Here is a 25,626-nt window from a genome sequence, read left to right on the forward strand (position 1 = left end):
TAGGCAGTAGAATGGCTTTATTTACATTTTGTATTCAAAGGAATTCAATAGAAATCAAATATTTACAACTTTATTGCAAAAAGGGAGAAAGGTGGACTGATTTTTCCTATCAGAATCACATGAGAAGTTAAAAACATATCATCACTGTTCTCCAGTCCATTTATGCCAGACCTGCAATCAGAAACGGAAATACAGATGCAAAATAAAGTGCATTATTAAAGTAATTCACTTTGGTGGATGAGGTTTTGGGCTCCATGGGAAGGCACCCTGTGTTCCCCTTATTACCATCTCACACATTAGAAAAATAATTTCAGAAGTTCACCCATTCATTGATTTCCAGTTTAGCCATGTCCATGCATTGCCTACTCTGAGTATTTACAGTATTCTTTGGGTAACTTTACTTAGCTGTTTCTTTGGAGTAGCAGCAACAAAAAATCCCTTTAAATGAGGCATATTCAGCCTACGACAAAGTTAAGAGCAGCACTAACTAAAACCTGGACTGTTAACTGGACCCTGCGGCAGCATGTTAAAACTGAAAAGAAAACACAAGGCAAATTTTATGCAGCTCTTTTTTCAGTACAGAATAGTTACTTACTCTTGTATTCTGTTCCCGTGAACATTTTTGAAATGTCCATTTGGTTTCGTGGTGTTAATTTGCTCTAATCAGTGAAGTGGGTGTAGATAATCCTCAATGTAAAAAAATCCTTTTACAGTCGGGACTGACAGTGGAATTGCTTGGCAGTTTAATGCAGCAAGAGGCTATTCTCGAAGATCAAGAATAGAAGGCCCTCAACAAGTTACATAAATGCAAAACTAACTCAAACCAGTGCTGAAAAGGAACATACACCCAGTGGTTTCATAAACCAAAAGCTTAAAAAAAAAAAAAAAGGTAACTATTAATTTAAAGTTAATTTAATGTCCAGTAGATTTTTTTTTTATGGGTTTATGCTTTTGTGGGACAAACAGCCAAAGCTCTACTGCAGGAAAAAGTGATTATGCTCAGATGATTTGGTGGGATGCTGATGCTGCTCTCTTCCTTGGTCGCACCAGAAGAAAGGTCTGTACTGAAAAGTATTAAAACTAATTCAGTAAAGAAATAAGTGAATGGGCAGGTCACTCCGTATAATTGCAATCTTAAATTGTGTATTTTATCTCAATATCAAGGCAACATTGCTGCTACATCAGTCTTATCAGTTTTGTCATTCTTTGATGCTGGTGTCTCAAGCGAACTGCAGTCTTGCATCAACATCATCTAGGACTTCGCTTCATGCCCTTGAACTTCATCCCCTTCGAAGCCTGGATTGTCAAGATGGGGAAGCGCATCTACGTGTGGTGGAATCTGGGAAGTGTTCACAAGACGGAGATGGTCACCTTTTGAAAAAGGAGGAGGAAACAGTCTAAAAACCAAGGTCGGAGAAAGTCGTAATTGCAAAGTAGATATCCCACTTTGGTTCAGTTCCACCCTTCAGAAAATGTTCATCATTTGGTACGATGAAGAAAGAGAAAGGTATACTAAATATATTATTGGCCTCTCTTTTGATATATCCTGTTTCGGCTATCTTCTTGCAGCCTGTCAAATTTCCTGTAGTCTACAAGCATTTTCAGTTCAAAACTTAATCTACTAGCAGAATGCTAGGTGAAGAGAAGACATTCACATATGAACTTGAAGCCTGTGGCTGCGGTCATAGCACAGCACAGCTTCACCAGTGGGCTTTAGGCCCACCAAGAGGTTTTAAGGATTACTGGGAAATTAATTGGAATTTTAAAAGAAATGATAGGAGCTAATAGGCTTAACGCAAAAGTTCATAAATCAGTTTGAACAGTTCCGTGAGTTCAAAAATTGCAAGTTAATAATAAAGTAGAAAAAGAAAAAGATTATCTGGTGGAGTGTTTTTGCTTACTATGTCAATAACTCTAACTTTCTATAGTTCCTAAATTTATTGAGGATTTTCCTAAATTCTGAATGTATATAGCAGAAAATCTTGTTCATAGCAACCACATCCTAGAATTGATCATGCAAAGAAGGTTTTCCATACAACTTCTATTATTTTGTTCAACTGCCATTATACAGAATTATTCTTCTTAAAGACTGCTCTTTTTAAAGAGCGCATAAAATAAAATCAGTAACTAGAATAGACTTCTCCATGTTGGCAGGATGCATCAGGAACACAATAGCTCAATGGCTGTGCAGGATGGGAATTCTTGGAGATGTCTTGATACATCTGAAAATGCTGAACCGGTCTAGACCCTTAAAAGGTTAACAGGCTTCTATCTACCTATCTGTCAATGTCAAGGTCAATGTCAAAACAAAGAACCTAGCTCTCTTTCAAAATTATTAGGAATAATAAAGGCAGGATAATAAACAAACAAACAAACAAACTCATTTTCTACTGCTGTATTTCCAACAGTAACGATAATCATCACTGATTTTTGGCAGCCAATAGCATGCATTTATTTGATGGCTAGATTTATAAAGTTGCTATTAATAAGCATTATTTTAAGATTGTACATAAAAACAGCACCCATTTTCTCTTTGAAACATTTCCATATTCCTGATGTGTCCATATTCCTGATGCGTTCACACTATTTCTAGAAATATAAAGCTTAAAGGCCGTGAAATCCATCCTACTCAGTGCAGGAATTGAAGTGAAAGAATCCTGACTGTTCTTTCTCTCGCCTCCACCTGAATTCCTCAAATCAGAGTGCTTAATAAGGACTGAGGCTCCTTATATGCTGTGTTTCTTGTGGGCATTTTCTATCGCTACAGCATTTCTTCCTGAATTTGTCATAGCTCAGCCACAGGAAAGCAAGCCACCGACATCAGCACAATCCATTAAGCAGGCACTACCTTCCTGCAAAAAGGGACGGAGCTCCTGAATTCATGTACACTCCCTAAGCATTATTGTCTGCCACTGAATCCCCAGCAGGTGGCAGCCCACACCACCACATCTTTACAACTTCTAATTCATGCCCCACAAAACCAAGACCATGCTCAGTCCAGAGAAAGAATGGAGGTCTGCTAATTTGCAAGACCCACGGGATACTTACTCTCTGAAGTAACACGCTCCTCCGGAGCTGGTTCATCAGCTCCCTGTACGGAGGCGTACCCAGATGATGCGGTCTCACTGTGATTATCTTCTTCATTAACTGAAGGGATATTAGAGGCTTCACTAGACACAGCAGCTGCTTGAAAAGGTTCAACTCTGTCTTCTACATCCACCTGCATCAAGCAGAATTTCAAGTGAAGAAACTTATTAACAAAATAAAGCGATTTCTACGAAGCCCCACGCTATCTTCTTGCCATCTATATTTACCTTCGACGGGATTTAAGTGCCTTTCAAAGATGGCAAATGAATGCAACATCTTAAGCGGGCAAGTTTATTCTGCACAGAAAGGCAGCTTGGGAACGTATAAGGAGGGCATACACAGAAACGGTTATACGTTTCCTCCTCGTAAACTGGGCGAAGTGCCTTTTCAAGCTGATTATGAGATGGCAGTTGTTTTCTAGAGGAAATCTAGAAATAGCAGAAAGCGGACAATTGGTAACTTGACCGTAGCTCAGAGATTTACCTCAATTCCCAAAGCCTTGAGTATGTCACATTTACACATGGGACAGGTCCTATGCTCCAACAGCCAGGGATCAATGCAGCTCTTGTGAAACAGATGACTGGAAAGGAAAAATAAAGAATTTATAGTATGACTGAACAGATTAAGAGCAGTGTTTCTCAACGTTGGCAACTTTAAGCTGTGTGGACTTCAACTCCCAGAATTCCCTAGCCAGCATGGCTGGCTAGGGAATTCTGGGAGTTGAAGTCCACACAGCTTAAACTTGCCAACGTTGAGAAACACTGGACTAGAGCAACTTTTTTTTTTGCTAAAAAGTTTTTTTTAACGTAATTGACTTGGTTAACACATTATGTTTGGCTTAGTCATGGTCTGTTGAATAAATCACTAATAGGTTTGGTCACAGATCAAGCAGCCATACACCAACTCAGAATGACTTCACACAGTACACTAAAGTCCTGGTGAATGTTGCTTGGTTTTGTCTTCCTGTCTTCCAAATCCAGCTACTGTTTAAAGGTGCACAGAACTTTATCATCACCCAACAGTTAAGTAGGGAGTCTTGGTACGTAACTCACTTGTATGACTATTGTTATTCAATTCTTTGTGTTATTTGAGGAACCTAATAAAATATTAAAATGTTACGGTCTTGACTTTAAGTCTGGAGCTACTCGGAATATAATGATACAGAGATTTTAATAAATCAATCAGCTTAAATCGTAATCCAAAGCTAAGCATAATTATTAAATTCTAGATGGTTCAATTACACCTGAACTTGAACCAAGATTGACAAGTGTCTTTTCAGCCACCGACTAAATGCCGTGAGAAACGAAGCACAGCCAAAGGAAACAGCATCCCGGGAACACCGGGGAGGAGAGGCTAATTTAGTATGAGAATCTAATGGTTGGGAAGGGAAAAAAAAATCAACCTACTTGCAGGTTAAAATTCGCACAACATCGTTTGGTTTGTAGACTTCAATGCACACAGCACAGTTATCTGCATCAGGGCCAGTTTCCTAAAACAAGAAAACATCTGTTCTTGTTAGAGAACTTGCATTCAACTAACTGAGGAAGCATGTAACAACTAGAAGGATTGGTATTCAGCTGACTGCCCCATGAATGAATGGACCACCAGCTTTGCAGCATCTGAAAATACTGTTTTACAACACAAAGCTAACAAGGATGGATTCTTGAAAATAATCTGGAGACAAGGTGATAGCACGAGTAACAGGATCTATAAAAATGTAGAGGCAACAACTGAACATCTGAACACCTTCTACAGTAACAATCCTAAGCTGTCACTTTGGTATTCTTATTGAATTTCCCTCCGTTTTAAAATAATATAGATAAATCTGAAGCCAAAATATAATCTCCCCCCCTCCAAAAAATTAACTGAATGTAGTTCTTTGAACAAGTCACATCTTCTGAACAACCTTCAACCAAACCATTTTCAAACTCAACACTCTGAATTAAGTTCTCGCTTCTTACACTGACGTGTGAAGTTCACAGTCACTGTACTGAAACATCTTGCTGCAAGGAATGAAGGTGCAAGATTCAAACTGGCCCAACAAAACACGCAATCTTACATTATAGGAAATTTAAAAAACAAACAAACTAGGGATATACTTATTTTCTGGAACAGTAACAAGAACTATTACTGGGATTAAGAAAGTAACTGAAGGTCAAGGAAGGTTCTCATAGGCAACATACTTCATTCATTCATTCATTCGTCAAATTTTGCCACCGCCCATCTCCCCCCAGAGGAGGGACATACGCCATTCTCATGTCCGCAGAAGCATTCAGAGAACAAATGTAGATAAATAACCAGGAATAGCTGTTAGAATAGCTAATATAAACCATAAAGCTTCAGCCTAAAATATTATCCAAACCACTGTGTTAAGCACCGCAAGCTTGCTGGAAAAAAAATCCGCTTGCAGTGAAAGAATGAAGCACTGGTAACAGCAGTGGGCCAGTTTTAGCTCTCCAAAGAGGGGCACAGCTGACATGTCACCCAGAAATGGAGAAAGGAATTCACTAAAGAATTGCAAGGGGAAAGAAAGAGCTTCATGCCAAGAACAGGCGGGGCAGGTGCTCTTCCAGGACAGTGCAACCTCATTGTAAATAGGATGGATCCATCTCCTTGTTCTTGTTGGTCATACCTGGTCTCCCTGCTTTAATGTACGTAACTGAAGCCGCCCAATGGCTTTTCTGGCATCTGCTTTCAGCCGTCTCTGTAACAGACAAGCACTCGGTCAGTGCAGAACTGGTTCTCCCATAAAATGTTTAGACACCGACTGCTACACAATTAACAATGGATAGGGTGTTTCTTTAGACAGACGGAGGAAACCTGCAGAGGAGTATTACCCAGGCATAATTATTAGTCAAGAGACACAGGTGTGTTGTGGTGTTTATTTGGCATTTACAGAAATATTACAAAGTTTATCCAGACTGTTTTTAGTACAACTGGAAACATTCCAGCGGAAATCCTCAAATGCCATCCGAATTGTTCTTGGATGACTGATTCGTTAAGGTTAAAATAAAGTTCTCCAGCGAATCACTCACATGCATTTGCTGCACATTCTCCAAAGACCCTTATATGTGCGTTACACTAATTGCACAGAAGACGGATGCAAAGATGGGAGAAATTTGCTTCAGATGCTATTCTGCAAATTTCTGCTATGTTTCAGCCAAATCACACGTTGCTCTGAACTGGCCTCAACCAATTTTTCAATAGGAGAATGTATATACATTTCATCTAATCTGGCTGTAAGTAGTTAATTTTTCTTTCAGGCCTAACAGAGATGGTAGCAAACCCCACCAACTTATATTCTTTGTTTTCAGTCAGACTGTTGAATGCCAACTAATATAGATACGGTTTAAAAATCACCTCTATCTTTGACTGTTTAAACAGCCAACTGTAGTTATATCAGAAGCCTTTCATTTAGCAGTCATCCAGGGGCATCCGTTCGATTAGACTGTCAAAGATATTTAATGAACTTGAAAGATTCACATCCTTTCACGAGGCTATAAATGCAGAAGAGGTGGCACACATTCATTTTGCCACCAATGCAACTCATTAAGCATCCCAAAATTTTAGTTTGGATAGAAAAAGCAAAGGAAAGGTTATAATTACACGCGGGAAGAATCTGAAGCGGTGAGATGCCTGTAACAAAGGAGGGATGACTGTCTCTCCAAGGTGCTAAGGTAAGACACACACAGAAAAACTATAGAACACTCCAGTTTTGCTGCAAGTGTTTTGTAAGTGGTTAAGTACTGGCCTAGTTCCCATTCTCTTGCCCACAGTAACTTGTAAAAGATATTGCTTGAGCTATCCCTGCCTAAAAAAAAATCCATAAAAGTCTTCCAAGAATTTATTTATTGACCTTGAAAAACAGCGGTTCACTAGACACCTACATTATCTAGAAAACGGTATCTTTTGAGTTAGTGCATTACTGCTTTGCTGGTCATTGACTGAATAAATATTATTGACATTAAGAGAAAAAAAGGGGCTGGCTACGACAAGACTATTTTCCACAAGAATAAGATGGATCCATTAAAAAAAACATTCAGCCACAGTACAAATTCCACAAATTCCCCCCAAATCAGGAAGTGTATTATATTATTAAGTTGTGTGTCCAGGTATATGCTAATACATTTGAGGTTTCTATTTTGCATGGATGAATTTGTCACTTAAGTAGTATAAGGGGAAATACAAAGAATATAACTTTAAAAAATCCAAGCAGAAATATTTTCCTTTCAGTCTGTTAGAATAGTATTAAGTTGGCTAAAGGAACTGAGCTACACAGATTTACAGTGGCCTCTACCTCTAGCATTTGACTTCAGCGAAGAGGTAAAGTTTGACTTCTTCTGACTTCATGAACATATCCATATAGGTTTCTTGACAACGATACTAAAGGGATTTGCCTTTGTTTTTTTCCAAAATGCTTTTTCAACTTCTCTGTCATGAGTAAGGATGGCGAGCCGCATTTCTTGGTTTTCTGCAGACATTTCTAAAAATCTCCGTAATTCCTTGTTCCTCCCTCTTTCGATGGGAGTAGGAGTTTGTTAGGATTGATGTCCTGACTCCCAGGAAACACTCTGAGACAGGGAACTGTTCTCTAATGTTTTATTGCTAATACATAACAGTAATCCTAACAAACTGAACAAGCGTGGGAAAAACCCAGCCATAGAAACCCCGCAGGTTAAGGCGGTCCCAATCTGTGCCTCTTGGAATGGCTCACCAATTCCTCAGTGCTACGCATGCGCTTAACAGTCTGGAAAGGAGCCCCCTGCTCGCCATCCTTACTCATGACATCCTCAATCTGAAGTACCCAGATGTCTTAATACTCTCCTATCTAAATACTAATCAAGTCAGAATCTGTTTAACTTCTAAATCAGCTAAGGTTGGCCAGGAGCTGCCTAAGTCAAATTGGGACCATCGGTATGTTTTTATCTTACAGTAAAAGTTAAGGTGTCTAGAAATTAATGTACGACAGAGAAGGTATAAGCTGATTTGAAACTGAAATAGTTCAGCTGTGCACATAAAATTCACAATGGTAGCCTAAAATAATGATTTCTCACTTTTCCAAGCTAATAGGCAAACATAGGGTTCTTGATGACTGAATTTCACACTTGTAAAACCCAGGATTTCACACAGGGAACTTTGATAAAATATTTAAAGTTTTTTTTTTTTTTTTAGAAACACTGACTGGAAACCAGAATTTATTCTGTATACTGTATGCATTGCATCTTACAGAGCTTCACAAGCGTGATATATAATTCTACAGAGATGTGTGTAATTAATAGTTACCTGACTGGGCTTTCAAAATCCAAGAAACAGCAGTATGTTCGTGTGTGTCTGTGTCAATTTTTCTTGGCAATGTTTTTGGAAGTGGTTTGCCATTGCCTGCTTCCTAGGGCTGAGAGAAAGTGACTGGCCTAGGGTCACCCAGTTGGCTTCGTGCCTAAGGCAGGACTAGAACTCACAGTCTCTTGGTTTCTAGCCTGGTGCCTTAACCACTGCACCAAACCGGCTCTCTTTATTAGAGTTAATACCTGTTCATTAAAAGGTGATTCCCACATTAAAGACATATGATGGCCATTATTTTTTTTCTACAGAGATTATGTGATAATTGTGACAAACAGCAGCATTCAGCACATACAATCTTCTTTATATTTTCGGCCTGGGGAGAAAGCTGTAGGATTTTGAGCCATAGCAGGACCAAGAATGGCAAATTTACTGTTTATTTAAGAAAACTCTGTGTTGATTATTTTGCCAGGTATTTATAAAGCATAACTGCTCAAATCCTAGAGAAGAAGGAGTGGCTTATAAGAGAAGAGAGCAAGTTGCTGGAAAGACTAAGCCAGTTTGCCAATAGGCGGTACGGAGTGAAGGGGAAAAACTCACCTGTCTCCTGTTCTGGGCCCTTGCAAGTCTAAGCCTTCTAGCAGAATAAAATATGAAGTACCCAACTGTGGCGGCTGTGACAATGAAGAAGGACACCGAAACGAAGAAAATGGAATAATTATTCATCCACGATCCGTGCTTTTTCCCTATTTCAATAGCCATTGTCACTTGGTAGCCCTTTTCAATCTTCTGAAGGATTTCTCTGCCTTTCGAATAGCTAATCATGATGGCCACAGTGTTGCCTGTACCTGTGTGAGAGAAAGATTAGAGCATTAGATTGTCACGGCAAAGATGACTGTTAACTTTTGAGGATCCAGTATGCCATGCTTTTATGTATGTAATGGGTTTATATGGCTGTCCGTCGCACATATGTGACTTTACCCATTCAACAGACCCAATTAACAGCCATTATGATGTTTGCTTGCAGGAAGAGCCCATGCGATGGTCCAAAAGTGAAGCTTTGGATTTTCATCTAATGGCCACCATTAAGGTAAGGGTGGAAGCACACCTTCTAGATGTGGTCTCATTCCCCTGGCATAGCACTCGAATCTGGACATTTTATTATATTTATTTATCAAATTTGTTACCGCCCATCTCCTCTGACCGACATTATTGCTGACCAAGTAAAACACCCAGAATGGGGGGGGGGGGAATACCTCTCACAGTGCTGTGACTGACACGACCCAACATTTATTCATCTACAAAGCTCCCTAAGTTAGAAGATTGAAATGAATCTAATGAAATGAACATTGTCATTTCAAACAATATTTAAACCAATGGCACTTATCCACATGGGAGACCTTAGAATGGGTTGCACAAACTTTTCTGGGCTAGAGTGGCACTCCAAAAAACAGTAGATATAAATCAAGGATACTTGATTTCATGTTAATGAAAATTAAACACATTTAATATGATTACTCATTGGTCATATATATAATAATTTCCCCACGTCACATCAAGTCTCACTATTTGTTAACAACATCTGTACATTCCTAGGGGCCCAATTCAAGGGTTGCATGCAGTCCTGGGACTTCATATTGTATCCAGGTTGTCCTCGTTTAGCGTCTGACTTGTTTAGTGACTGCGGTTACAATGGTGATGAAAAAGTAACTTTACAACCAGTCCTCACATTTACAACCTTTGCAGGTCTGTGAAGCAAAGGAAAACTGAAGTACGATCATAAGCCCAGTCGCGGTTTCACTTAGTGATTGCTTCACTTAACGACTGAGTTGCCAGTTCCAACTGTGACCGCTAAACGAGGACTACCTGTACTTCTACCTTAAGACAGCTGTTACCAATCACAGCAACCAACACTAAGTTAGACAGATCCCTGATCTCCCTCAGTGTAAGGCAGCTTCACATTCTCAATTTAGACCAATATTGTACTCATTCTATTATTTGAGCATGCTGAAGAGATAATTGGTGGAAACATTATCCCTCGTATTTGAATTGATTTTGCCAATTACTTGAGCAACAAATGGAGATCGGCAACTAGCAAAACACATCTGGTTGTTATTGATACCATAATCTGGACTCTGCCCAAACAGTATTCTTTTACCATCGCTCACTCCTTTCAAACTGATGCTCAAGGATTCGCTGCCCTCCTAACCCCATTCAAGACAGCAGTGAGTCTTAGTTGCAACCTAGCACGTGGCAATCAACGTCCTACTCAGTCTTGCAACGCAGCATTCAGATTAACTTGTCTCCCCAATAAAGAAGTTTGAAATTATAGAATTCTGTATTAGGTGTTCAACACACACACACACACACACACACACACACACTTTTAACTGGGAACATCAAGCAGATTTTGGGAGGTTCCCAGCCAGGCCCGCAACTGGGGTCTGTGTCACCCAGGGCAAACATGGATTCTGCGCCCATTTTGGTGCCCCCCCCCATGTGGCGCCCGGGGCACATGCCCCATTTGCTCCCCCCAGTTGTGGCCCTGTTCCCAGCTGTTCCCAGGAAGATCTGCTTAGGGCCAGAATTAATTTTCTACTGGTAAATACATTTTTACTAGCTTTCAGTATTTATTACTTTAATAAATACACACTTTTATTTATTGAAAAATATGTATTAAACACTGAATTCTAATGTAAATTCGATTGGTTTGCGTGAGTGGGTTTATTGATGTTTTAAAATTTTTTATATTGACGTTTATAGCTTTGCCTTTTATTATCACACTGTGTTTTGTTCTTTTATGACTTGAGTGTCATTTGGTAGAAGTGCAAGATTTAAATTTAGCATAGTTAATCCTATACAAATACTACAGCTGCCTCCACCTGAAAGATCCTAGCAATAATACATAGCCATCCCTGAATCCCCATGCCCAACACAATTCCCAAGCAACGCAGCCAACCCACATGTAAATAAAGTAATACTTCCAAGCGCCTGTGAGTTAGGATAAACTACATGGTATTTCCCAACACCTAAAATGGTTGCGAATCTCTGATTCTGAGGAACAAAAAAATCACGGCTCAGCACAAAGTCGAGTTTTTGGTATTAAGCGCATGCCCTCTCTCTCTTCGTGGGGAGATATATAAAACTAAAAATACAACGCAGGGTAGACCGACATCATCTCACATCCCAGCTATAAGAGCGACCCCTCCCAGGAAGCCATGTTCTGATAACAGAGACTTCCGTCAGGTCTCTAACGATGGGATGGTATAGCTGGTCAACTTTCTCCGATAATCTTGGGCTGAGCTTGGCCCACGTCAGTAGGACATTGAGTAGAGATAGGTAGTATGGTGCAGGGAAGGGAGTTCGCACGATTATCAGCTGCTGTAGAGAATCAAGGGAATGACCTTGGGGGAAACAGGCAAGAACCATGTAAGGAAAGAGGGCTGGAACTTTCCTTAAGTCTTGGGAAACAAGATAGTATTCAGAAGAAACTTTCCCAGCCTCTTCCCTGATTCACTGAGATATGAGAGGGAGGGAAGGTACAGCACAATCAAGCAATTTCCTGATCTGGCCTACCCTGAAGGGCTGACAGCTGCCCTTTCTTTTTTCTAGCCTTCATTCGAGAGTGACTCTAGAAATAATTCAGAGATTTCAGAGTAGCAACTGCAGAAAGAGGCACCAGCAAACTGGACCACCTTCCTTGGCTGGTAGTTCGTGTTTTTGGTTCATCGTCAAAAGTTGACTTTGAGCCACCACAAGGTCTAGCAATTGACTGTGCCATCTGTCATGAGCATGGATGGTGAGCAGGAGGAGGCCCCTATCCAGGGGGGAAAACGCATGCGTAGTTTAGAGACTTTGAGCTGTCCTTCAAAGAAACCCAGAACAGACCCGCCTTGAGTTTTGCGGTTTATCTGTCTGGGTTTTCCCACGCTGCTTCAGTTTGGTAGGATTTTCTGTCTGCTATAGCAGTTGAATAAAACACTAGGGATATTCTCCTTGTCTCGGCATGGTCTTTGCTTAGCCAGGACACCATCTTTATCTATTTTCACCTGCGGTTCTCATTTGCTGCCTGCTCCTTCCAAAGTTCAGAGGGCAACTGCCGGAAAGAAAGACTTTTCACATGGGAATCTTCATACTTGGGATAATATGGAGGAGAAGGTTGGCAGCTTTAGATGTTATACTTTCCAAAACTTTTAGCGCTTTCATCACTGGAATGCTGCCTACATTGGCACTTCGAAGTTTAGCAATTATTCTGGTCTTGCTGTTTTTATTGTTGTTGTTATTTGCTTGCCTTCCTATGAACTCTACAGATAGAAGGCGTAAGATATAAATGAACTGAACATGAAAAACACTACCAACCGAAGTTTGGGTTTCTCACTTCCTTCCTAAGGAAAAGTAAATGGGTCCTTTGTACCTGCTGGCCGACAAAGAGATTTTCAGAGGAATAACAGGGCGTGCAGTGCAAGTCTTCCCTATCAGCCAGTGCCGCATTTCAGCACAAGATGCAACTTGCACTCTGTTTTGTTAGCAGTTTGTTGAGGTGGAGCGTACAAGAAGTTTTACATATCTGCCAGAATTAGAATTTCTAATTGGCACTTACAACTTCAAGTATCTGTGGTTTTGACTATTGACCTATAGTATAAAAATATTCTTCAACACTTTAAATTAATGACTGTACTTCCATATTCCAGTGAGATTCAGATTTTCCAAGGCAATCTTTTTGGTTAACAGAGGATCACACACCAGCAAAGTAATTGCTAGTTTCAACTTTACACCTCTAAGGAATTTGACCTCACTTATACATTAGTAGAATAATCCAAATAGTAGGAGAAGGGAATGAACTGTTCGATCGGTAAGGCTTTTCTATAACACAATCGTATACCCTCTAACCACTGTGCAAATTAGCTACCCCTAGATTAACGTAATAGCTTTCTGGAACATTTAATCAGAAGTGTGCCAGTGTGTGCTGTGGAACAGAGTACCACCACTGGTATCAGGCTTAGAACATTTTCTGGTCATCTTATCTAAATAAGGCAGAGGCAAATTAATTTGCACTATCTGAAAGTGTTTCCTCACAAATATGCAGGAACAATTCAGCTAATTCTGGGTTCTTCCTTTATGTTCCAGATCAGATGAAAAATCAGGGTCTCTACAGATGGTAGTTCAGCTAGTAGCTTTCCTAATATCATTCGTCATCCCTTAACTACTCATTAACAATACAAATATGAAGCTCTAATCTATTTAAATGGGCAATGATTCTTACTATTCTAAAACATGTTCACAACATGAAGACAACTAATACGAACATGAACTTATAGGTCTTATTTGCCACCATGGCTCTGCACCTTCTCTGATAATGAAGCCCTTGCTTTTGACTTCGAGAAGGTTGTAAAATGCAGGAGCCAAGAATCTTAATGCTGATTAATATTCCAATCTGTTAACTCTTACATGAGTTACTCTTAGTATGGCAGGCAGTCAAATTGTTCACAATGCTTTCAAACAATTTCCTTGTTTGAATGTATTACCTTTCAGGCATATACCTGTCAGGCATATTTTGCTAGCTTCAGCTAGCTAAAAAAGAAACCAATGGGTTTTGCTTCTTTGGTTTTGTAAGGAAAATATTTACAATTTGAATGCACGCTTCTCCAGGCTAAAAAGTAGGCAATCAATTTTCTGTGTCTTTGCTTCTCCCCTTAAAATGTAATAAAATAGCTACTGCTCAGTTGTTGTGACTTAAAATATTTACAAGCATTACAATAAAGCTAGTCCTAAATAAAACTTAGCATGTTAGCATTTAAATGGCACTGAAATCATCTTAGTACAGGGTGGTAACTTGAAAGATTCAACACAATCAAATTTCAGTTAGGACAACTAAAAGCTTTCTGACGCAGAGATTTTTTTATGGGGGGGGGATATCACTGGACTAAATGTCATTCAGATATATCCAACGCACCAATATTTCCCAGTGCAGTTCCCTTGACAGAAAATCAAGAGTTTCTTGATCTTTGATATCCCAAGTATTTTGATATTATACTAGATACGCCCAAAAGCATACTTTTTCTGCAAGACAACACAATTCAGTGTGATTTCTGGTAACTTCATAGGGCTGCAAAATGCTTCAGATTCGCTTCAGAAAAGGTGCTTTGGAACATACAACACCTGTCTCCGACTCATTAAAGGAGCTGTAGTGTTTTCCAAAATCACACAACTACAGCAGAAGCACCCTCACAACAGCATGTGATCCTGAAAAATGACCCGGCTGTTCCAAACTGAAACTGAAGCATTGTATAGCCATAGAATCTCAACAGTTGGCTGGTTCAAAGAAAGGATTGTGTTCATTATTCCCATTATACACACTACGTTTCTTCATGACTAATTAAAATGACAGGATGCTGCCAATACAGGACTCATATATGGGGTAAGAACAAAGGTTCAGTCTAATCACTGCTTTTTATTTCAGTTTTTTTAACAACAAAAACTTAGTAGATCCCAGTAATATAGGCATCATGAAAACCAGGAAAACAGTTTTAACTGACTGACCAATTCAAACCAAACAGGTGTCAAATTAAGACGCAAGTTTTCTTATGCTAGGTTTCAATGCACATCCTTGGGGTTTATTTGCCATCACTCCAATATTTGAAAGGAAGACTTCTTCAAGGAGTGACAGCTTGCTTCCAAATTTACAGCAGGAAGCTGGAAAAGCTTCAGAAAAAGAGACAAATTAAGTACTTTTTTTCACCTGATTGTCAGAAGTAGCCTAAAAGAGATCTCAAGCCTGCTAACAAACAGCCAATTCACATGTAATTGCCAAATAACATCTGTACAATGAAACTATCCTTTAACAATCTTCATTAAAATGCTTTCAGAGACTCATTATTCTATCCCTCAGTGGGCACATCTGAGATGCCACCATCATGGTGATTCAGAATTATCCCTTTTCAACTTTGCTCTCTTCCTGCCTTATCAGTGGTGCAACCAGTGTTTCCCAACCTTGGCAACTTTAAGGTGTGTGGACTTCAACTCCCAGAATTCCCCAGTCAGCCATGAGGGCTGGGGAATTCTGGGAGTTGAAGTCCACACACCTTAAAGTTGCCAAGGTTGAGAAACACTGCTCTACAGGTTGTCACAGCGATGCTGGCAAGCCAATTCTGGGAACTGAAGTCCACACATCTTAAAGTTGCCACAGCTGAGAAACACCGGGTGCAACTGTAATGCAAGAGATCTGAAGTCCAGCAAGTACACAATACGGCACCCCAGGAAGTGTGCAAGTAAAAAAAAAAAAAAAAAGGCACTTGGAACATGACTTTAAAGACGATATGATGTTTCGCCTGTCATGTTTCATCATGAGCTCGCTCACACCAAGGTGTTTTACTAAAAGCTATTCTTAAATTAGTAATATTTATACCCTTCTTTCTTCCATCAGAAAAGTAAAGGAGCATATGTGGTTCGCAAGAGTCTCCACAGCCAGGCCTCTGTTTCCTTTCAGTATGATTATATGGTATGTGCTATATGTGTGTTTCTTTAATCTTTTGAAGTTATTCTCTCACTGCTAAGAAATGCTTTATTTACATTTTAGATATAAGCTGAATATGTTTCACATAAAACGGGACTTTCACAGCACTGCATTGACACATCTGCAATTTAGGTCAAAGACGTAAAAAGCTATCTATTATAGCTGTTGACTAAGAGGAAGTGGGAAATAACAGCGTGGTACAACTCACAATGGCGAAACCTGCATTGTTAGAGCATGTCTGGATTACTCAGTGGACTTCCTTTAATTCATACGCTAGACTTACAAGTTCAAAAAGTTACTGCGTGTATCTTATATGGGTACTGCTGCCTACTTCTCCATTGCCAACCCATCTAACTTTTGCCGTCTCCTTTCCAGCGACACTCAGTGCTTTTTTTCCTAGACACTGCTGGAAAACATGAGGCCGTACAATAGATGGATCAGTAAGCCCAAACGTGATCAGCAGCATCAATCACTTAACAACCACACAACTTTCTCGCAACCACCGAACACTCTCCATCCAGCCACATTAGTAAACTGTTTTAGGAAGTTAAAGGGAAATCAAACGTCAACACTTGCTTAGTCATGACTACATATCTGAAGTGAGAAAACCACCACCTGAAGCTTTACTCTAAGGTGGTAAGCATTTTAATGCCCATGACTATTGGGGCCTTTCCTTTTTGCCCCACGGAAAGGGGGATCCTTATCTACCCTTCTCCCCAAAACAAGTTCTCTATGTTAACATATAAAGGTAAAGGCTTCCCTTGACATGAAGTCCAGTCGTGTCCGACTCTAGGGGGTGGTGCTCATCTCTGTTTCACAGCCGAAGAGCCGGCGTTTGTCCGTAGACACTTCCGTGGTCATGTGGCTGGCATGACTAAATGGAACGCCGTTACCTGCCCGCCGAAGCGGTGCCTGTTAATCTACTCACATTTTCATGTTTTCGAACTGCTAGGTTGGCAGGAGCTGGGACTAGCTACGGGAGCTCATCCCGTCACGCGGATTTGAACTGCCAACCTTCCAATCGGCAAGCTCAGTTAACATATATTTCCTACATATGTATCAAGAAGTGTTTAATAAGCCTCCACCTGTAATTCAAAGGTATTTCTATTCACTTAAAGACAGCCAATAAAACAGCTTTTGGCCTATAGTTATGATTGTGGCATTCTTACGCTGCGTTAGACATACTGTATATGACACAATCTCTAGAACCAAGTCTCAAGATCACTGTGAACGACTATTTATTACATTTATATGGCCACCTACCCTCAAATGGGCCAGCTACCCTACAGTAAAATACATTCTGAGTCCTCTCAAGTATAGAAGACAGCTTAATAGGAAAACCACCCAGTTATAGCTCATATTTATTCAAGCTGCCTTTAAAAAAAACCAAAGTCCCCATATGAACTTGATTCTGCTCTACTGCTTTAATTTCTCCCAACGAAATACCTGCGTCTGAAGGTCAGTATAGATTGGGCAACGAGGAACAGCCATAGTCCTGGACTTTGAAACCTGCTGTGGGAAGGTACCATATTCTCACAGTACCAAGTTGATAAGATCCTGAACTTGTAAGTTCACAAGATAAATGTTTATTTTGCATCTTGGCATTCTACCCTTTAAAAAATGGTGTGATGATCACAATGCATTTAATAATATACAATTTAAGAAAAAAAAAACCTTGTAAAGATTTTAAGCCCTAAATTGGACAAGACAGAATACTTTACTACTTCCAGGCACCACCTTATTTCATTATTCACAAAAAGCTACAAGGTTGTTATTCGAAGAGGAAGACTATATTATTTGAAAGAATATAGTATCTGGCTTCAAACAGGCAATATTTCTTCCTTGCTAGAGAGTCCTAGATCTATTTTCTAAGAACCAGGGCCCCTTATTTTATTGCAAGTGAGTCTACTCCCAAACTAAGGAGAATAGAAACAAAGGGTCAGTAGAAACATGAAATTATGTAGACTCCATAATTTGTGCTGTAAATACATCCATGCATTTCTTAGTTAAGTGTTGATTTTCTAACACTACCATTATTCCCTGTTCCTGAGAAATTGCTACATCAGCGGTTAATATCTCAAATTGATACACCATAATAAATACTGTTAAGCCCCGTGTGGTGCAGAGTGGCAGGCGGCAGCATTGCAACCGAAACTCTCCCCGCGACCCGAGTTCGATCGCAGCGGGAGCTGGATTCTCTCTTGGGCGGCCGGCTCAGGTAGACTTCCATCCTTCCGAGGTCGGTGAAATGAGGGCCCAGCTTGCTGGGGAAGGTGTCCTAACAGTCAGAAATCACGCTGAGACGAGGAGTAGGTCTCTAGTGTTTATTACTGCTACGTTAAACAGAATGAAGAAGCGTGGGAAAAACTCAGACAGATAAACCCCGAAAGTTAAGGCGGGTCTGATCTGTGTCTCTTTGAATGGCTGCTTAATTCCTCAGTACTATGCATGCGTTTTCCCCCCTGGATAGAGGCCCCCTCCTGCTCGCCATCAGTACTCATGACAGAAGGTGACAACTGGGGAAGGCACTGGCAAACCACCCCGCTCTATAGTCTGCCAAGAAAACATCGCAAAAGCAGTGTCCCCCCAAAGGGTCAGACATGACTTGGTGCTTGCCCAGGGGACCTTTAACCACCAATAAATATTGTTATATGTCATTCCATTTAACTAAATTTCATTCAATGTACTTTAAATACCATTTTTATTTTCTGCCCCTGGAAAAAGGAAGTTTAAGAGATGGGTAAAAAAAAAAAAACTTTTAAACTAAAGGGTTTAGTGTTTCTAAAACAGTACTGAGTTATTCACAATTTATTAGAATAATAGCTTTGCTCATATTTGGCTACAACAGCTGGAACCATGTCCCACAATTTTAAATTCTGCTTTCTGCTTGGGCAATATCACCGAAATAGATACAAGACTGTTGCAAGTTTTATTAGTGAAGTTGTCACTTTATTTGAACTTGACTGTCAGGTTTCTGTTGACACAGCAGAGTATATTCATTTAGCAGAGAAACAAGTTTCAACCTTCATGAGAACATCCTGAGGCTATGCATACACTAGGTTTCTGATCAGCTGCTCTTTGTCCTTGCAACTGCACTCAACCATCAAGAATTCTTCTGTAGGCAAAATCCAGCAAGGATGATCTCCACCCTGAAGTTTATGGGGCCACTGTAATTTTTCATAGTAATTAGGCATTTGATTAACATGCAATGGAGTCCTGACTGCCAACCAAGCATGAGTAAAACTGGCCCACAGGTTCACAAAGAATAAAATCTATGATTTGAAGCTTCTTACTACCTTTATCCTAATTTTTTTTTATCTCAAGGATAAATTGGGGAGAGGGGGCAGTATACAAGGTGTTTTACCTGCAGTTTGAGACAGTAACAATTAATTTATTTCAAGGTCCTACAAGAAACTGTTCTTGAAACTGTATATAAAGACAGGGATTGCATCTACCTTCTCTTCTTGGGGATCCTTCTTAACCCCCAAGGATAGCAACAATTAAATAACATTCAGAAAAATGGTTGAGTCTACCTGTGCATAGACTCTTTACTTAGTCTTTAAGTCCTTCTTACATTTCCTGCTCCAGACAACAGTCACAGTCCAGCTTGGCAGTTACTGTTCAAAATACAAATTTTTAAATGCTGTATAACCATTCTTCTGCTTGACACAAGGAAGGAATATCAATGCAAACACACCTCAACGATTTAAGCTGTGTAAGCAATCTAAACTCAATTAGTTAATCTTAGTTCCCACTGAAATCAATGGAACTGATGAAGTTATGACTAACTTGTACCACTAATTTTAACTGAGCCCAATTTTCTCAGTATGTACTTTGTTCAATAGGACACGCACAGCAAAGTTCACCTACAAAGTTCAGAATTCACCAGTAGAAGTGAGACCTAGCAACCAATGTCTCTGAGGGTGTCTGGGCCAGCATCTCTAGCCACCTTTCCTGCTGAAATGTACCTAATCTCAGTCTGGAGTCAACAGATTTTGGCTCTTCTGTCAACATCAAGCCTCCTTTCCCCCCTTCCTCCAAACATATGGAGAAGGAGCTAGGCACTATTTATTTCAACTGAAGCTTTTCATTGTCTTGTAGATATTACAGATGTGTTCTTTCTTTTTTAAAGTTCTATTTAAAGATACAATAATCAGCAAAACATTGAAAATGAAAAAACCTGAAAAATTATACCTAGCCTTGCTAAAATTTAAATGGTGAGAATTTCCATTTTCAACGCAATAAATATACGTCATCTTTTATGTGGTTCCCTGACAGCACATCAGTCTATTAACAAGAGAAGATCTGTTAAAAATGTATCTTTTCCTTTGCTAATGAAGTCAGATTTTCACTATGTTTCAGCTGACGAGAAGAGTCTTTATCATGGTACCGCCTTCGTCCACCTTAAATAGTCCGGGTTCAGTTTTCTTTCAGGAAATCTTTTCATAGATCAGTGCAATTTTGTATGTCTCGGTCATGCCTCCCCGGAAATGAAGATCCTCAAAGTTTCAGCCTACGCTCATAAGGAAAACGTCCAAGACTCCCAATCCTGTGCACATTTTTCGGCTGCACTACCTCCTTTTTCAAATGCAGTAAGCCCACAACATTCCAAAATGCAAACATGCCAATGGTATGTATAAGAGTGCTACAATGCCGGCAGTTTTATTTTCTTTTCCAAAGTCCCCTTCAGTTTAGGAAATGAAGTTACAGCCGTGCCAGTGTAAAAACTTTATCCCTGCAGTTCCCAGTTCTCATGATCAGCTCTTCCATACTCTCCTCAATGTACTGCTCAAGGACTGTTAAGCTATTTTAAGACTCATTTTTTATTATGTGCCATTGAAAGTTTTATGTAAGTGTAATAAAAAAATGACAAAATACAGCAGAGAACAGGGAAAAGAAATCTAAGGTATGCCTGCTATGGATCTCAGTATAAACAGCAAGAAACGCAGTAAAGTAGGCAAAACTGTAGCTTGCAAAGAAGAGCAAACTGGTCCGAAGCATGCATTGATATAACACTGGTTAAGCATTTAAAGGTGAATGCAGAAGCCACATTTCTTCAGATGAAGGCTGAGCCTGTAGTCCGTGGCCAAGTCCTATCTATTTACGCCAGCATTTTTCAGTTTTTCTGTCATTCCAAGTCAACTTGCTTCTAACTGAATCCCATGGAATTTTGTAGGCTGCTGAGTGTTCTGGGAAATATCTATGACCAGAAATGCAAAGTTACATCACCAACTCCCACAGGTTTGCCCGCTCTCATCACTGCCCTGCATTAATCTGGGATGCACACACAATACGCCCAACACATTGTAGCAGGCAAGCCTGTTTTTCAAAGAAGCTTGTCTGCCATTATTAGTCTTTGCGGTGCTTCCAATTAAAGCCTGAAAATTACTTAAACAATTATTGACCAATTTTATACATGTTTATCCCTAAATATCCCCAACTGTGCTCATTCCTTCAGACACGCATGCACCTGTGCAGAGTTATGGTGACTTTTAGACATAATTACTTCCTATCAATTACATTTCCCTGTCACAGCAATACTGTCAAGGCTAAAAGCAATGCAGAGGCTACAAAAGCATAAAACTAACTTTCCTGTACCATAGGGCATCCTGGCCGCATTGCCAAAAGCAAGCTGATTTTCTCACCAGCTACTTCTTTGTTGTTGAACTTACTGTGGTACAATGGAGGGAAATGTTAATTATTAGCCTCCCATGTGTTTCTAATGGATTGCCCTTTCTGCAAAATGCTCTGGGACTCTTTGTACTGAATAATGGTTAAAAAATTTTTTTAATAATAAATAATATTTTATTATTGCAATAATATAATACAATACATAATTTTGCTACTGTGGAACAACAAAAATGTTAGGAAGAAAATGGAGGTAGGGTGAGGAATATTCAGGTAGATCTACACTGATTTTCAAAGCTTTCTTTCTAATCCATCCCTCAAGAGAACCCAACCAACTTTGGCTTTTTTCAAAAAAGATAAAGCAGGCCAGACATGTTAGTACTTGATGCAAGACTGCGAGGAAATCTCAAAGCCGTATATTAGACTGGGAACTGAAACTGTCTCAGAAGGTGGCAATGACAAGATTCTTTCTCATCGGACTATGGTCAAGAAAATAAAATGGACATGTTCAAGTAGTCGTGAGGAGTCAAGCTCCATTCAGGGAAAGTTTTTACCTTTAAAGATAATAGCAAAAAGTGAATGTATGAGTATTCCAACTGTGTGCCTGGGCTGCATTCATCAACTTAAGTTTATAAGTTCTGGGCATTTAATATTCACCTTAACTGTATTAGGTCCTCAAACCATGGCATTAACTGAGGCTTGCAAAACAAACAAAATCTTGTGTGTTTGCTCAGTCCCAAAGGATGAAGGCATCTATGCAATGAGAGTACTCTTGTTCGGAGACATGCCACAGAGGAAAGGAACACCAAGCCCTTTTGTCTCCCAAAGGTAAGCTCTGTGACACAAGGACAAGAACTACTCTTAATTACTCCTGATATGCCTAGAATTTTCAACCTGGAAATTATTCGTGCATTGCTTTTATTCAGACCCACAGCACTGTAGCAAGAAGCAGTACTCACATGCAGTTAAAACAGATGATTAAAAAACGAGACAATGCCAGTGTCAGTAAGCTATTTTATCACACCCTTAGAAAGAGAACCACAAACTACGTTTGAACAAGTGGCCAGAAAAAAATCTGTTATGCCACTCCCAATCACCATCATAAAAAAGCTCCCTCGTTTAGTAATAAAGTGCGTTTAGAAAATTTTCTTGGCACATGAGCTGCACTTGGGGTCTTGCGGATTTCTGACCGTTCTCCAATCTAGGAGGTTCACAGAGAAGGCCAGACCTGCTTAACTTCAACAGCACAATAACCCTTTGTATCATTACTTCAATTCATGAAGACTTCAAAAACTGTCCAGATTCTCAAGTCCTAATAGTCTGAGTTTCAAAGATTGGGATTTGGGAAAACAGAAAAATAAACAACGAAGTAGTTGTTTCACTGGGTCAATAATCTGTTACATAAAGGGACACCTTTCTTTACTAGACTGTCATGTTAACTAATCAACTGCGCAAAGGGGTCAGGGGAAGCAATCCCCAGTTCTTACAACCCATACAAGCTTCTGCAATAAACTGCCTAAAAGGGGCATTCCAGTAACCCCAAGTGACCCGCTGAAGGCTCTTTACAGTCCCCCTGTTCATGATCTGGGACCTTTCGGTCTAAATAGTATGGACAGGACATTTGCCCAAATAGTCAGGACACAATCACGGGACAAACAAGAGCGCTTAGAGGGAATCGTAGTGCTCAGAATATGTATGTTGGTATTTTGAAGAAAGGAGCTGGTATTTGGAAAACTTATAATCAGCATCAGTAATAAAGGCGGGATAAAAATAAAGTAAAATAAAATAAATAAATTGCTGTAGTCGATCATCAGGCCAGCCTCCAGGCTATTGGTAGTTGCTTCTGCCTTGACGGGACCTGATGTCTTCTAGATGTCACTGACTCAATCAGTCCAAATGCCCCTGATCAGGAAGAACGTCACCCTCTGCCCATCCTTGCTCTAGAAGAGAACGCCTGGAATGCGAACTATGATGTCATCAAATGAGTGATCCAGAACAGAAAGGCACCAAGCCCCCCCTCCCTCCCCCAGCTATCATTTATCTTCCTTTTGCAAGCCATGCAATTCTCAGGGGATCAATGGAGTCCAAAGCCAACCCCAAGAACCTGGGTTGGAAACATAAAACCATAATGGCAGAGATTCTGGGATACCTTACAATTGCATCTTGCACTGTTCATATTATAGTAGTGAATTCATGGGTAAACCAGAGACTACTGATTTAGCCTTTTTAGTTTGTACTTTTCATTTTTTAAAAAAGTTTTTTTGTTTAAGATGATTGTTTTCTTTCAAAAAGTAAAAGATATTGGAGAAGGGGAAGAAAGTAGTGCTTAGAGAAGGAGAGGAAGGTGGTTTAATATGGGGAGGGATGAATGGTGAAAATGTCAGAATTGTCAAAATGGCAAAACTGAGCTGTTTGGTCAGAGAAAAAAGCAACAAAAACTTTTCTGAAAGCCTGGAAACCTTATATGGACCTTTTTGCGGAAAGAACAAAGAAATGACATGATGGTTTACGGAGCTGAAGATTAAGAAAGGGGTGTATTCGTGAGGGGCTGAAGGGACTTGTATAATATCTAAGAGGGAGGGAGGACGAAAGGATTGCAATAATTATCCGCTGAAAAGAAAGTCAGAAGTCGCTTGTATGGTCTTTAGCTTCAGTTCCTTTCTTTGTCATTTCTTGCACTTTTCTTTCTTCCTTTTTTTCGAATCTTTTATCTTACCGGGATAAAAAACCTCTTAATAAATGTACGTTTAAGAAAAGAGGAGGAGGAACCCAAACGGCATCAAGCCCACCTTCCCCACGTGTTGGGAGGGCACCTTCCACCCCGCGCCGGGGAGCGGGGGCCTGGTCCGAAACGTCTGCCCCCCCCGGGGGGGGCTGGAAGAGGCGGCCCCAACCCTCCGAACCCCACCGGGATCCCTCAAAAGACCCAGCGGCCCCCGGAGACCCCAGCCCCATCACCGCCGGCAAGGAAGGGCCCCCCCTCGGGGCCGGGGGGCTCGGGCCGGGGGGGACGCTGGCACTCACCCGGGTGGGTCATGGTCTGCACTTCGGGCCCGGCGCCCCCGTCCGAGTTGAAGACCACCACGGCGTCGGCGCGCCAGCGGGCGGCCGCGTTGATCTTGACGGTGAACATGCAGCCGCCGCCGCGCTGCACCAGCGCGATCCAGGGCGCGTCGCGCGGCGCGGCGGAGAAGTTGGTGCGCGGGCTGCAGGCGTTGAGCCCCTCGCGCCCGTCCGGCGGCACCACCAGCCCGGCCGCCGGGCGCACCGGCGAGTCCTGCCCGAAGAGGCCGCTCTCGCCCGCCGTCCACGCCGTCTGGTTGCTGCCGGGCAGCCGCCAGGACACGTTCAGCCACGCCGTCCACACCGACTGCGCCGCCGCCGCGCGCGGGCCCAGCGCCAGCGCCAGCAGCGGGCCCAGCAGCGCCGCCGCCGCCGCCGCCGCCCGCCACCGCATCGCCCGACCGTCCGACACCGGCGCCCGTCGCCTCAGGCAGCCGCTGCCGCCGCGCACGCGGAGGAGGGGGAGGAGGCGGCGCGCGCTCGAGGCCACGCCCCCGGCGGCGGAGCCCCCAGCCGAGGGTTCTGGGAGTCGTAGTTTCGGCGTTCCAGGAGGCCAGGCGGCGCGGCCCTCGCTTCGCGCTCTGCTCGGGCTGGTGAGGAGAGATGGGCGCCTGCCGAGCCCCTGGTGGTCCCTGAGCTTGGTGGTTGTCTTGCCGACGTTTCGTCACCCTAGGCAACATCACCAGTGCTGGGGAGGGTGGCGCTGCAGGATATAACAGGTGCTTCCTTTATATACTGTACAGTAGCTTGCCCTACATACAAGGCGGGGCAGGACAGGGCAAGCTACTGTATATGAACAGGGAGCAAACCCCACTCCGTTCTAGCACTGATGATGTTGCCTAGTCGGGTAATGACACGTCTGCAAGAAACCACCAGGCTCAGAGAGCAGCAAGGACCCCACAGTTCAACCCTGAGCTACAGAGACTCTCTTCTGTTGAAATGCGCTTCTGCAAAGAAGTGCAATGTATCTGCATGGCGGGGATCTCTTGGATCCCGGATTTCTGCCCACCCCTTTGGGTTCCCCATTCTGCAGCATCCTTCCACCTCGTGCCACT

General features: G+C 41.4%; 1 protein-coding gene across 1 annotated transcript; it reads right to left on the minus strand.

Moving 5' to 3' along the window:
- RNF128 (ring finger protein 128) lies at positions 1-24,965 on the minus strand. Its single transcript, XM_063313754.1, has 7 exons — positions 24,533-24,965; positions 8,968-9,215; positions 5,720-5,791; positions 4,494-4,576; positions 3,571-3,667; positions 3,049-3,220; positions 1-1,371 (listed from the first exon to the last, which is right to left on the minus strand). Exons 1-7 carry the CDS (start codon positions 24,963-24,965, stop codon positions 1,253-1,255), a joined length of 1,224 nt encoding a protein of 407 aa, XP_063169824.1. The 3' UTR covers positions 1-1,252.
- Positions 24,966-25,626: the final 661 nt, after the last annotated feature.

The sequence above is a fragment of the Candoia aspera genome, chromosome 12, assembly GCF_035149785.1.
Source record: "Candoia aspera isolate rCanAsp1 chromosome 12, rCanAsp1.hap2, whole genome shotgun sequence".
Classification (NCBI taxonomy): Eukaryota; Metazoa; Chordata; class Lepidosauria; order Squamata; family Boidae; genus Candoia; species Candoia aspera.